Source organism: Moschus berezovskii, chromosome 8, assembly GCF_049115385.1.
Source record: "Moschus berezovskii isolate FMDL1 chromosome 8, NW_MosBer_1.0, whole genome shotgun sequence".
Lineage (NCBI taxonomy): Eukaryota > Metazoa > Chordata > Mammalia > Artiodactyla > Moschidae > Moschus > Moschus berezovskii.
This window is the reverse complement of record NC_142467.1, coordinates 99386735-99401070: the sequence shown is the minus strand read 5'-3', so window position 1 is coordinate 99401070 and position 14336 is coordinate 99386735. Positions and strand designations below refer to the sequence as shown.

General features: G+C 40.4%; 1 protein-coding gene across 1 annotated transcript; it reads right to left on the bottom strand.

Annotated features, from left to right (window-relative positions):
• Positions 1–10081: 10081 nt before the first annotated feature.
• On the bottom strand, positions 10082–11047 carry LOC129558532 (olfactory receptor 7E24-like). Its single transcript, XM_055429739.2, has one exon. The coding sequence runs from the start codon at positions 11009–11011 to the stop codon at positions 10082–10084; it is 930 nt and encodes a 309-aa protein (XP_055285714.2). The 5' UTR covers positions 11012–11047.
• Positions 11048–14336: the final 3289 nt, after the last annotated feature.

The window sequence follows — 14336 nt, the reverse complement described above, 5'->3', positions numbered from 1 at the left end:
ATTGCTGGGAGAAATATCAATAACCTCAGATATGCAGATGACACTACCCTTATGGCAGAAAGTGAAGAGGAACTCAAAAGCCTCTTGATGAAAGTGAAAGAGGAGAGTGAAAAGGTTGGCTTGAAGCTCAGCATTCAGAAAACAAAGATCATGGCATCTGGTCCCATCACTTCATGGGAAATAGATGGAAAAACAGTGGAAACAGTGTCAGACTTTATATTTTTGGGCTCCAAAATCACTGCAGATGCTGATTGCAGCCATGAAATTAAAAGACGCTTGCTCCTTGGAAGGAAAGTTATGACCAACCTTGATAGTATATTAAAAAGCAGAGACATTACTTTGCCAACCAAGGTCTGTCTAGTCAAGGCAATGGTTTTTCCCGTGGTCATGTATGGATGTTAGAGTTGGACTGTGAAGAAAGCTGATCGCTGAAGAATCGATGCTTTTGAACTGTGGTGTTGGAGAAGACTCTTGAGAGTCCCTTATACTGCAAGGAGATCCAACCAGTCTATTCTAAAGGAGACCAATCCTGGATGTTCATTGGAGGGACTGATGCTACAGCTGAAACTGCAATACTTTGGCCACCTCATGCGACGAGTTGACTCACTGGAAAAGACTCTGATGCTGGGAAAGGTTGGGGGCGGGAGGAGAAGGGGACGACGGAGAATGAGATGGCTGGATGGCATCACCGACTCTGTGGATGTGGGTTTGAGTGTACTCCGGGAGTTGGTGATGGACAGGGAGGCCTGGCGTGCTGTAATTCATGGGGTCGCGGAGAGTCGGACACGACTGAGCGACTGAACTGAACTGAACTGACTAAGAATAGAAGCAAAAAAGCACTCTAACTTTATGTCTCCCTTAGATTGAGAAGTGATACATACAAGAATGATGGGGGAAGTGGAACAATGGAAGCAAAATCAAAGAGCAGAGACAAGAAAGAGACATGCCCTGAATTATCAAGACGACACTGTCCATGATTTCTGCTTTTGCTATCAGCCATAGTTACTATAGCTAATACAAGCCATCTACTCTCCACTGTGTGCTATCAGAAATGCATATAGAAGAGCACAGGCATCTTCTATATGAGTGAGGGTCTCCACCTGGAATGACAGGAAGAAACATTCTGGGATGGGTAGGCAAGAGAGAATACTATCCAGGTGCCCTATGAATGGATCTCATTGGAGGCTTAATGCCCAGTTGTGTCTGGCTCTTGGCGACCCCATGAACTGCAGCCCACCAGGCTCCCCTGTCCATGGGATTTTACTATCTGCATTCAAGCCTGACTTCACCTTCATTCTACCCCAGGATATGACAAAAATTTCATTAAACTTATGGTTACTGGAAGGTAAACAGGTAGTGATAAATTGAAAGATTGGGGTTAACATATACACAGTACTATATATAAGATAAGTAACTAATAAGGATGCATTGCAGGAGACCTAAATTCAATCCCTGGATTGGGAAGATCCCCTGGAGAAGGGAAAGGCTACCCACTCCAGTATTCTGGCTTGGAGAATTCCATGGACTGTATAGTCACAAGAAGCAGACACGACTGAGCAATATATATCTGATTTTTCACTTTGCTGTACACCTGAAACTAACATAACATTGTAAATCAACTATTCTCCAATAATCTTAGCTTGGAATCCTGAGTCAAAGATTTGTAAAATTTTGGTATTATCATCATTTTCATCATTATCATCATCATCTCCTTCCTGATCCTAAAGCACTAGGGGGACATTTATAGGGACTCATTATTAATGCTATCATGGGCTTCCTTGGATGCTCAGATGGTAAAGAATCTGTGGGAGACCTGGGTATGGAAGATCCCTTGGAGAATAGAATGGCAACCTGCTCCAGTACTCTTGCCTGGAGAATCCCATGGACAGAGGAGCCTGGGGGACTACACTCCAAAGGGTCAGAGTTGGACACAACTGAGTGGCTAGGACTTTCATTTCACCTTTCACCACTGCTATCATAGGGAAGATATCTATGATGGTAGATTCAGTGTTCTGCAAAAAACGGAAATTTGAATGACAGTTTTTGGACACCCATCAGAATCAAGAACATAAACTACATAGGGTTCTGAGCTGAAACTTTGCATATTAGTGTCCTACTATTTTTAGTAGCTCTGCTAAAAAGCAGAGACATTACTTTGCCAAGAAAGGCCTGTCTAATCAAAGCTATGGTTTTTCCAGTAGTCACGTATGGATGTGAGAGTTGGACTATAAAGAAAGCTGAGTGCTGAAGAATTGATGATTTTGAACTGTGGTGTTGGAGAAGACTCTTGAGAGACCCTTGGATTGCAAGGAGATCCAACCAGTCCATCCTAAGGAAAATCAGTACTGAATATTCATTGGAAGGACTGATGCTGAAGCTGAAACTCCAATACTTTGGTCACCTGATGCGAAGAACTGACTCATTTGAAAAGACCCTGATGCTGGGAAAGATTGAAGGCGGGAGGGGAAGGGGATGAGATGGTTGGATGGCATCACTGACTCGATGGACATGAGTTTGAGTAAGCTCTGGGATTTGGTGATGGACAGGGAAGCCTGGTGTGCTATAGTCCATAGGGTCACAAAGAATCAGACACGACTGAGCAACTGAACTGAACTGCCCTACTATCCCTTTGTCCCAACTCTCCTGTGTGTCTAATGATAAAAAACCAGTACCCTTGACAGATCCCCCTCCATTCACCATCTCCATTGTACTCACTGGGCTGGTCTGTTTCTCTGCTGGAGTATGACTAAGGAATGAGAATCTGATGTTCCTGTCCTTCCCAGCAAGTGATGAAGGTTTAGGCTCTCTCCTTAGGACTGGCGGGAAGACTGAATTAGTCATGACCTTCTGATGCAGTCATGGATTCTGGGAAGAGAAGACAGAAATGTGAAACCTGTTTGACTTGGATTCTTATCTGAAGGGCTGGAGGGACAGGCTGATTATTTACTCTTGCGTGGCCTTGAGAGTTCAATGCACAGAGCTCATCATTAGCCAAATGGGTCTGTGTTATCCCAGTCTCTGAGGACTTGCTATTACTAATGGAAGCGGAAAAGTGAAAAGTAAATGTGTTTAGAAGAGTCTGGGTCCTTCCTCTTTTCAGCAGGAAGCATACATGTACTCCTCACTTCCAACTTTCAAGCTGTAGGGATTTTATTTTGCTATTGTTTTAGTTACTATGTTGTATTCAATTCTTTGTGACCCTATGGATGGTAGCCTGCTAGGCTTCTCTGTCCATGGGATTTCCCAGGCATGAATATTGGAGTGGGTTGCCATTTCCTTCTCCAGGGGATCTTCTCGACCCAGAGATTAAACCCACATCTCCTGCACTGGCAGGCTGATTCTTTATCACTGAGCCACCAGGGAAGGGATCTTATGAATACAGATAATTTTTTTCAGACTTTTTTTTTTCCAATTTAAGCAAACAATATATGACTTCAGATCAGTTCAGTTCAGTTGTTCAGTCATGTCCTACTCTTTGTGACCCAACTCCTGAAGCCTGCTCAAACTCATGTCCATTGAGTTGGTGATGCCATCCAACCATCTCATCCTTTGTCATCCCCTTCTCCTCCTGCCTTCAATCTTTCCCAGCATCAGGGTCTTTTCAAATGGGTCAGCTCTTTGAATCAGATGGCCAAAATATTGGAGTCTCCGCTTCAGCATCAGTCCTTCAACATTCAGGACTGATTTTCTTTAAGATGGACTGGTTGGATCTCCTTGCAGTCCAAGGGACTCTCAAGAGTCTTCTCCAACACCACAGTTCAAAATCATCAATTCTTCAGCACTCAGCTTTCTTTATAGTCCAACTCTCACATCCATACATGACCACTGGAAAAACCATAGCTTTGACTAGACGGGCCTTTGTTGGCAAACTAACTTCTCTGCTTTTTAATACACTGTCCTGGTTGGTCACAACTTTTCTTCCAAGGAGCAAGCGTCTTTTAATTTCATGGCTGCAATCATCATCTGCAGTGATTTTGGTGCCCCCCCCCAAAAAAAAATTTGTTACTGTTTCCATTGTTTCCCCATCTTTTTGCCATGAAGTGATGAGACTGGATGCTATGATCTTAGTTTTTTGAATGTTGAGTTTTAAGCCAACTTTTTCACTCTCCTCTTTCACTTTCATCAAGAGGCTTTTTAGTTCTTCTTCACTTTCTGCCATAAGGGTGGTGTCATCTGCATGTCTAAGGCTATTGATATTTCTCCCAGCAATCTTGATTCCAGTTTGTGCTTCATCCAGCCTGGCATTTCTCATGATGTACTCTGCATATAAGTTAAATAAGCAGGGTGACAATATACAACCTTGACGTACTCCTTTCCCAATTTGGAACCAGTCTGTTGTTCCATGTCCAGTTCTAACTGTTGCTTCTTGACCTGCATACAGATTTCTCAGGAGGCAGGTCAGGTGGTCTGGTATTCCCATCTCTTGAAGAGTTTTCCACATTTGTGTGATATATGACTTACATATCTGACAATTCTCTGAATTAATTATGCTGTGTAGGAAAGATTATGTCTTCCACACCAAGAATCTTATACAATTTCTGCTTTCTCAGTTAAGATGTATGCCTCCAAGGAGAACTACTTATTTTTGTTTTTTTATTCCTGCTTTGGGATTTTGAATTTTATGTTTGGAGATGTACTTTTTTTGCTGTTTGTTTTGAATGGCAGTCAAATGTTTAATTTTTCTGTAAAAGTCATATTTTGTTTTTGTTGTTCAGTCTCTAACTCATGTCTGACTCTATGCAACCCCATGGACTGCAGCACATCAGGCTTCCCTGTCCTTCACTATCTCCAGCAGTTTGCTCAAATTCAAGTCCGTTGAATCGGTGATGCTATCTAACCATCTCATCCTCTGCTGCCCTCTTCTCCTTTGCCTTCAATATTTCCCACTATTGGAGTCTTTTCCAATGATGTTGGTACATTAAATAACTATTTTGACATACTTATTAAATTGACTATTCACTTAAATACTACAGTAGTCTTCACAGATGTCTGCATTCTGGTTATAGAACTGCAGTCATCTTAAGGCTTGACTGAAGAGATCTAAGTTCACTTGAGTAGCAAGGATTAAGTTCCCCACGGACAGTTAACCACAGGCATCATCTCTGGGCTTCTCCATTGGGCAGCTGACAAAATGGCAGCTGTCTTCCATCAGAGTGAGTTAGTAAGTAGAAGCCTGGTAGGTTTAAAACTTGAGGCGCTTTACACATCAATGAAACTGCACTCCTTTTCAGATGAAACTCAAACCCAGGGAAAACTCAGATTGGGACTTGCACTCATGGGATGGAAATTGAACCCACCCACACCTCAGGTTGGGACTGAACCCTTGATCCCTGACTTAGGAGGGGACTCAAACCACTGTCTTTTACTTAAAACCACTCACCTGTTATCAGGACTGAAGTTTAGGTTCTTTTGTCTCTTCTCAGAATGTTTGAGGCAATGATACAGGCAAAGAATGAGTTTATCATTATAGAATGCTTGTGAGAGCTGGTAGTTGACAGGCAAAGGAGCATAGCCCTGAGAACAAAGAGTGCTACATTTTTATAATCAAAGAAAATGTGGGGAGGGGAGAAGACCTCCTTCTTTCTCATTTTTAGGTAGCCATTAAGAATTGCATCATTAGTTCCTCCTTTGTCCCTAAGTGGTCTAACCAAGACTGTCATGAAAGTGTTAGATGCTCAGTCCTGTCCTACTCTTTATGATCCCATGGACCGTAACCTGCCAGGTTCCTCTGGCCATGGGATTCTCCAGGCAAGAATACTGGAGTGGGTTGCCATTTCCTTCTCCAGGGAATCTTCCCAACTGAGGGATCAAACCCAGGTCTTCTACATTGCAGGCAGATTCTGAGCCACCAGGGAAGCAAGTACTATTTAAATCATATGTATATTAGCAAAAAGAGGGCAATATATACTGCTACTGCTGCTGCTAAGTCGCTTCAGTCGTGTCTGACTCTGTGTGACCCCATAGACGGCAGCCCACCAGGCTTCCCAGTCCCTGGGATTTTCCAGGCAAGAGTACTGGAGTTGGGTGCCATTGCCTTTTCCAGACAATATATAATAGAATGTGGTAATTCATCTCAGGTTTCTGTATAATCCCCCCTTTCACTTAGTTTTGTTGTAGCTATGCATTCTGGGAAACAAATTCACTCAGAGGGACAATGAATATAGTAGAGTGCAGTTTATTACACTAGAAGGCCCAAGGAAGAGTCTCCTCTAAGCCAAGGACCCTGACCAGTTTTTGTGAAAACCTTATACACCCTAAGTATACATGCCCAAACCCACTTCCCCAAATTCCCTGAAACTAGTCTGAACAAAGGAAAAGAAAGATACAGTCAAAGTCAACCCCTGATTCATCTTTCTTAAGCCTAGGTAGTTAACAGTAGACAATTATCAATAGGCCTTAGTCATACCCCAACAAGCATAACAGAAGGTATGATTGTATTCAGTTACAGAGAAAGTTAGGGTATTCTTTTAGCTGATGAAGAGTCTAGGCATGAGCCCTGGGGCTCTTCCTTCTGGGGGCCTGGTTTTCCAGTTGGTATGTCGTTTCCATAGATACTGGGCATATAGCTCAAAGTCCACAGTCCAGCCCAAGATGGAGTCCTGCTTTTAAGATGGAGCCTATTCTGTCTGTTTCCTCCTTCAGTTTCTTTCCTCTTTCACCTATATTCCTGTCTTGGCTACATGCAGAAATGCTACTCTTCAAGGACCATTAACTTCCTGACTTCATGTAACAAGATTGACACTCTGCACCTATTATCTTGTGTTTTAACTATCAGAGTTTGTGGCTTGAGTGTACCTGGTGCACAAATGCACCTGGTCTTCCTTCAAGGGAGTGTAGACTGTTATTAGGTTACTGGATTCTTTTCTTGAGTAGTTATTAGCTTACAACATTCTCCCAACTCCCTTAAAATTCCTTTTCTGTCTTAATTCCTAGTGGGATTTCTAAACTAATTATCCTACTCTATCCTTCTCATTAATGTTGGAATTATATCCCAATATTTTTCAATATTTTATTCATTGGAGGCAGGTCACAAGGTACAACCGGACAAATTGCTGAAGTTCTCATTTGCAAAAATTAAAAAAAAAGATCTCTCAGAACCCTCTTTGAGTATCAAAGTTCACTGTCAGTGAAGTTGGTAGGTGATTTAGATTAGTGGTAAAAAGCAGAGTAAGTCAAACCAGTTAATGGACAGCTCTTCAAAAAGCCCAGATTGCTAGCTCAGAAACTGTGTAGCAGCTTTAAAGGAATGATTGATATGTACATGGTATTTTGGGTATGTATAAGAATGGAGCCCAATGAAGACTGATCATGACTGAAGAGCAGGAAGTATGGATATAAAGTGAAATCCTAATGAAGTTTATTTTCCCTCATTGCTGAAAACATGATACTTTGTTATCCTTGCATAATATGACCAACCTAGATAGCATAATAAAAAGCAGAGGTATTACTTTGCCAACAAATGTCTAGTCAAGGCTATGGTTTTTCCAGTGGTCATGTATGGATGTGAGAGTTGGACTGTGAAGAAGGCTGATTGCCAATGAATTGATGCTTTTGAACTGTGGTGTTGGAGAAGACTCTTGAGAGTCCCTGGGACTGCAAGGAGATCCAACCAGTTCATTCTAAGGGTGTTCATTGGAAGGACTGATGCTAAAGCTGAAACTCCAATACGTTGGCCACCTCATGCGAAGAGAGAGGGGACGACAGAGAATGAGATGGCTGGATGGCATCACCGACTCGATAGACATGAGTTTGAATGAACTCTGGGAGTTGGTGATAGACAGGGAGGCCTGGTGTGCTGTGATTCATGGGGTCGCAAAGAGTCAGACACGACTGAACAAATGAACTGAACTGAACTGAATAAATTAAAATAAGCATTAATCAGTCCAATACGTAAGGGTATTTTGATGCAATGCTATTTTAAAACCCAAAGAAAATAAATGGAAAGTAAAATATCATTATTACATAACTAATGCATGTCATACTAAATATGATGGCTGCTATATGGGAATTTCTGGTTCAATAAAACCTTTCCAGATTTAATTATAATTTGAGCTGTTAAAATGCTTTTATTTTCTTTTTTCAAGGAATAGAAAACCTAGTTTCATGTGACCTATCTTCTGATATCAAGTAGATGATTTATAAGATAGTCATCTGCACTTTTACTCTATGTTATTATTTTTTAGGTATGTTAGAGAAGGATAATACATATATACCTATCCATATTATTACATATATGACTATATATTCATATATATTTAGAAAAATGCACATATTTGTATCTATCCATCTATATACCCCACATGTGCTTGTACGTTTCTTCTAGAAATGTAAACCATTAATAAATGTATTACCTTTAAAAATAAAGATAAATTAAAGTTGAATTTATTTATAATGACTTGGATGACTTAAGGATCCACAGATACATTTAGAGTCACACAGAAACTGGAAATATGATGCCATCACATTAAACTCAGTTGTACACACTAGATCAAGGTATACCATCAAAATCACCTTTTTCCCCCTGAGCACACTTTGCAATCTTCTAATTGCAGAACTTCACAACATACCTTAATTCTCCATGTTATGATTTGGCATTCAGAGTTAAATTTTTTTAAAAAGAGAGAAAACATGCTAATTATTTTGACGAAGATAATTTAATGAAAGTGATTATTAAAAGATTAAAGACATAAAATAAAAAATATGGTAACATAAAGACACATCTCCTCATATCACAAGAGAAAAAAATTCTAACTATGTGTGGGGATGGATAATAACTAGATTCAATGTTGTGATCATTCACAATATACAGAAATATTTAATCATTATGTTATATAGTTGAAACTAATATGTTATATGTCAATTATATCTCAATAATTAAGATTGTTAAACTTTTAGTTATTGTTAAAAGGGAATGGCAACTTCCAAGCTTCTTACAGTCTGGACTCAACAGTCTGCTAATGTTTCAATGTCCTTTTACTCCAGTAAAATATTAGTGTACATGACTGGATATCATCTTCATCAGGGTTCTTCAGAAACCTATTTCCAGTAGCAAGAATGGAATATATTGTTTCCTGTATCAGATTCTAATTAGTCTTATAAAACAGCAGTTCCCTTTTCATTGTTCCTTGAAATATTTATACAATATTGGATTGATCTGTACTTACAGTGACTGCTGGAATTTTTAATAAAGACTTATTTTTTCTAGTATGGGAATTTTAAGTCATTGTAAGAGGTCTTTAAATACAAAAGGAATATAGGTTTAGTTTATGTAATATTGTGTAATATAGGCTTCCCCACTGGCTCAGTGGTAAAGAATCTGTCTGCCAACTCAGAAGACACAGACAGATTCAATCCCTGGGTCAGGAAAATCCCATGGACAGAGGAACCTGGCTGGTTACAGTCCATGAGGTTGCAAAGAGTTGACTTAGTGACTAAGCAACAACCTGCCTGCCAGGTTCTTCCATCCATGGGAATTTTCCAGGCAAGAATATTGGAGTGGGGTTGCCATTTTCTTCTCTAGATCATTAAAGGGTAAATTTTCATAGATGTTTTTGTCCTAAAGGATAGGATTTAGATTCTCTGAACAAGTAGGAAAAATTATTGCAAAGTATAAAATCTTTGAATGACAAGAAAGAACTATAATTATTTTACATCAATAGAAATGAGACAGTTTATGACCAAGATCTGGGTAATTGGATAAGGAAAGTGAGAGGGTACAGTGATATTTTTTTACTTTCAATTTACTTGTTTATTTTAACTGGAGGCTAATTATTTTACAGTATTGTGGTGGTTTTTGCCATACATCGATATGAATCACCCATGGGTGTTTCACGGTGGGACCCAGAGACTGATATTTTGTACATAATTCTGAAGTGACTATGATTTAAGTGGTAAATCCAAAATAACCTCCCAATTTTGTTAAAGTTATGCTAAAAAGAACGACTGTATAAACAAATGGCAAAGAGCCATATGGGTACCTATACTCCATGCTACTGCAGATTCAGAATTTCTTGTTGTGCATATTGAATTTGGCTGCATTTTCTGGTCCTATGAACTGAAAAGGGTAAGATATATACTGAGATTAGGCTATTCTGCTGATAATCTTCCACAAGGCCCTCTTGATGTCCTTGTTCCTCAGGCTGTAGATGAAGGGGTTAAACATGGGGGTGACTATGGTGTACATCACTGAGGCTACTGCATCCTTCCCGGGAGATTGTGAGATGGCTGAGCTGAGGTATGCACCAAGGGCTGTTCCATAAAATAAGCAAACAACTGCTAGGTGAGAGCCACAGGTAGAAAAGATTTTGTACTTTCCATCTGCTGATGGGACTCTCAGAATGGTGGAAACAATTCGAGTATAAGAGTAAAGGATCCCTGAGGCAGGAATACCACCAAAAATGGCACAAGTAAAATAGATTATTATCTTATTGGTGGAAGTGTCAGAACAGGCAAGATGGAGAAGTTGAGGAACATCACAAAAGAAATTAGGGATTTCCACACTTGTGCAGAAGGTGAGTTGCAACACCATCAAGGAGTGAATCTGGGAGTCCAAAAAGCTGCTGAAAAATGACAGCAGAACCAACAAGCCACAGAGGCAGGGTTTCATGATGACTGGGTAGTGTAGGGGGTGACAGATGGCCACCAATCGGTCATAGGCCATCACAGTCAGGAGTAGATTGTCCAAACACCCCAAAAAGAAAAAGAAGGACACCTGAGTTAGACAGTTTGCATAGGTGATGGACTTGCTGTGTGCCTGGATATTTACCAGCATCTTGGGGACTGGAGTGGTGATGAAACCAATGTCAGCCAAGGACAGGTTGGAGAGGAAGAGGTACATGGGGGTGTGGAGGTGGGAGTCAGAGATGACAGCCAGGATGATGAGCAGGTTCCCAAACATGGCCACCAGGTACATGGACAGGAAGAGCCCAAAGAGAAGGGGCTGCAGGTCTGGATCATCCGAGAGTCCAATGAGGAGGAATTCTGAGACCTGTGTAAAATTCTGTGCTTCCATGTAGATGCAGCACCTGTCGAAAAAGAAGAGAGAGTTGGAATAAACAAAACAGGACACCAGATAAATGTATATTTTTTGATTCAAGCAATTTACAAGTAAAATAATCAAACTTGAAGTACATTCAGTATGCCCCAGTATGTTCAGCAATATTTCTATCTGAGCTCTTCTTAAAACTGTTTCCTTATTGATGTCTGTGCTATTCACCTGTTCTATACACAGTCACTTTAGAGATATTAGGCTAAGGAATGTTAGATAAGCAAGGATTTTTGAGTTAACAATTCCATGAACACAGTAAAATATTAGTTCCCCATTTTTAAAAGATGGAATAATAAATATCCTCTTTAGGTTAAAAGGTTAATTAAATATCCTCTAATTAATGGACTGCAATACTTTGGCCACCTCATGCGACGAGTTGACTCACTGGAAAAGACTCTGATGCTGGGAGGGACTGGGGGTGGGAGGAGACGGGGACGACAGAGAATGAGATGGCTGGATGGCATCACCGACTCGATGGACATGAGTTTGGGTGAACTCCGGGAGTTGGTGATGGACAGGGAGGTCTGGCGTGCTGTGATTCATGGGGTCACAAAGAGTCAGACACAACTGAGTGACTGAACTGAACTGAACTGATGAAGCACTTAAACGTCCTTTATCTTATCCAAGTTCTCTTGATTTGGAATATAACCCTCAGAGACCTAAAACCACATTAAGGATCCTAAGTTAAAATCAAATGGTTATGCAAAACTATTATTCGAAATGTTACATACACCTCTGTGTTCATAGCAGCACCATTCACAATAGACAAGACATGGAAACAACCTAAATGTCCACAAACAGTTGAATTGATAAATATGTTTTATATGTATATATATACATATAATGACACTTTCAACAATATGAATAGACCAGAGATAATCATACTAAGTGAAATAAGTGAGAAAGAGAAAGACATTACCATATGATATCACTTATATGTGGACTCTAAAATACAATACAAATGAACATACTTATGAAACAGACTCATAGACAGAGAGAATAGATTTGTGGTCGCCAAGAGGGTGGAGGAGGGAAGGATGGGGTATTTGGGATTAACAAATGCAAACTATATAAAATATGTGCATGAAAAATTATTGATTTGTAAAAAACTTTTTTTTCCACTTTTACTTCAATTAATGCCATTTGTTTTCACAATAGATAAATCAAGTGAAATCAACTATATTCTCTTACTGTCAAGGTTTAGAATCAGAAAGGTCTTCTAAAATCTGCCTAAAACAACAGGTGTTGTTTCATTATAGATCCATGTGAAAATTCCCATCTTATAAAGGGAATAATGGGGCTTTGCTGGTGGCTCAGACTGTAAAGAATTTGTTTGCATGTGGGAGATACACGTTCAATCCCTGGTTGGGGAAGATACCCTGAAGCGAGGAATGGTTACGCCAGTATTCTTGTCTGGAGAATTCCAAGGAAAAAGGAGCCAGGTGGGTTATAGTCGATGGGGCCACAAAGAGTCGGAAGCTACTGAGCGACAACACTTTCACTTTTCATAGGGAATAATAATTCTACATCTCAGATATACAAAATGGGTTATAAAATCCATTACCATTCACACAAAACTATATGAATAACAATATGCATGTACTAAAGTTCCCTATAAACACTTGACCCATATCCCTAATTCACAGATAAACTCACCAGATACTGAGAGAAGGAATTCATGGTTCTGTCTCCATTTGCACATTTGGGATTACAGCAGGTTTGAAAAGAACGTAATCATGCTGCTCTAATGGTGGGGAAAGATCTCTGGGATGGAAGTCAGGAGACCTGGGATGGAAGTCACAAATTTTAGCTATTAAACATGGAGTTTGTGTAATCCTCTCAACCTCTCTGTACCTAGAAATGGGAAGACTAACACCTATCTCTGGGACTCGTGTGGTACCTAACAGAGGCTTACATTTCCTAAATAGTCATGGTTTTCATAAAAAAATTTGAGTTATTATTGGAATAGTGGGTTTACTGATGAAATACTTTCCCCAAAATGTTTAATGGCCTTTTGAAAATTAATGGTCTTTTATTCTATTGTATGGTAGAGAGATAGAAGCCCATCATGTCTCACAAAATTAATTCACAGAAATCTTAAAATTAGTCTTAGTTCACACAGTAAAACTCTCTCTCTTTCTCTCAAGAAAATACCCATATTTTTAATAATTGAATATTTTGGGCTTCCCTGGTGGCTCAGATGGTAAAGAATCTGCCTGTGATGTGGGAAACCTGGCTTCGATCACTGGGTTGGGAAGATTCCCTGGAGAAGGAAATGGCAACCTCCTCCAGTATTCTTGCCTGGAGAATCCCATAGACAGAGAAGCCTGGTGAGCTAGAATATTGTAGGTTCTATTGAATAGAAAGCAATCACTCATCACTCCCTTAGAAAATCTGTGACATAGATTTACTCAAGCACTGTTTTATCTTCTGTCCAGTGCTGAGCACATCTCTGGAAAGAAGAAAGCAACCAGTGTGTGGAACCCATATTGCCTGAGCTCTGTTTCCAAGAACCAAGAAGAGTCTATTCAGTATTTAACAAAAATTGTTTTCCTTGCAGCTTACTCTGTACCAAGCAAGGTTTAGGTTCTGGGGAATCAGAAATTAATATGAGTGGCCAAAAAGCACATGCTGCTGCTGCTGCTAAGTCGCTTCAGTAGTGTCCGACTCTGTGCAACCCCATAGATGGCATCCCACCAGACTCCCTCGTCCCTGGGATTCTCCAGGCAAGAATACTGGAGAGGGTTGCCATTTCCTCCTCCAATGCATGAAAGTGAAAAGTGAAAGTGAAGTACTTTAGTCGTGTCCTACTCATAGCGACCCCATGGACTGCAGCCTACCAGGCTCCTCTGTCCATGGGATTTTCCAGGCAAGAGTACTGGAGTGGGTTGCCATTGCCTTCTCCTTAACATACATTGCTGCTGCTGCTGCTGCTGCTGCTGCTGCTAAGTTAACATACATTAGGTACAGGCAAATACTATTTGATTCCACTAATAATGTGAGGTACAAAGAATTGTCCTACTTGTCTTGATGATAAAGAATGCAATGCTCCTCCAGCCTTTCCTCCGCCCAGTTTCTCCCTAGGCACTTACTCCACTGCTCTGCAACTTTGGTGGGTCATGACCAAGGATTGGTAATGCAACAACCCTTCTTCCAGCCTCATAAGTGATGAAAACTCAGGCTCTGTCCTCAGGACTAGCAGAAAGACAGTCTCAGGCATGAACTCTCTGATGCAGGCAAGGGATGACTCTGGGAGGAGAAGACACAAGTATGAAACCCACTGGACTGG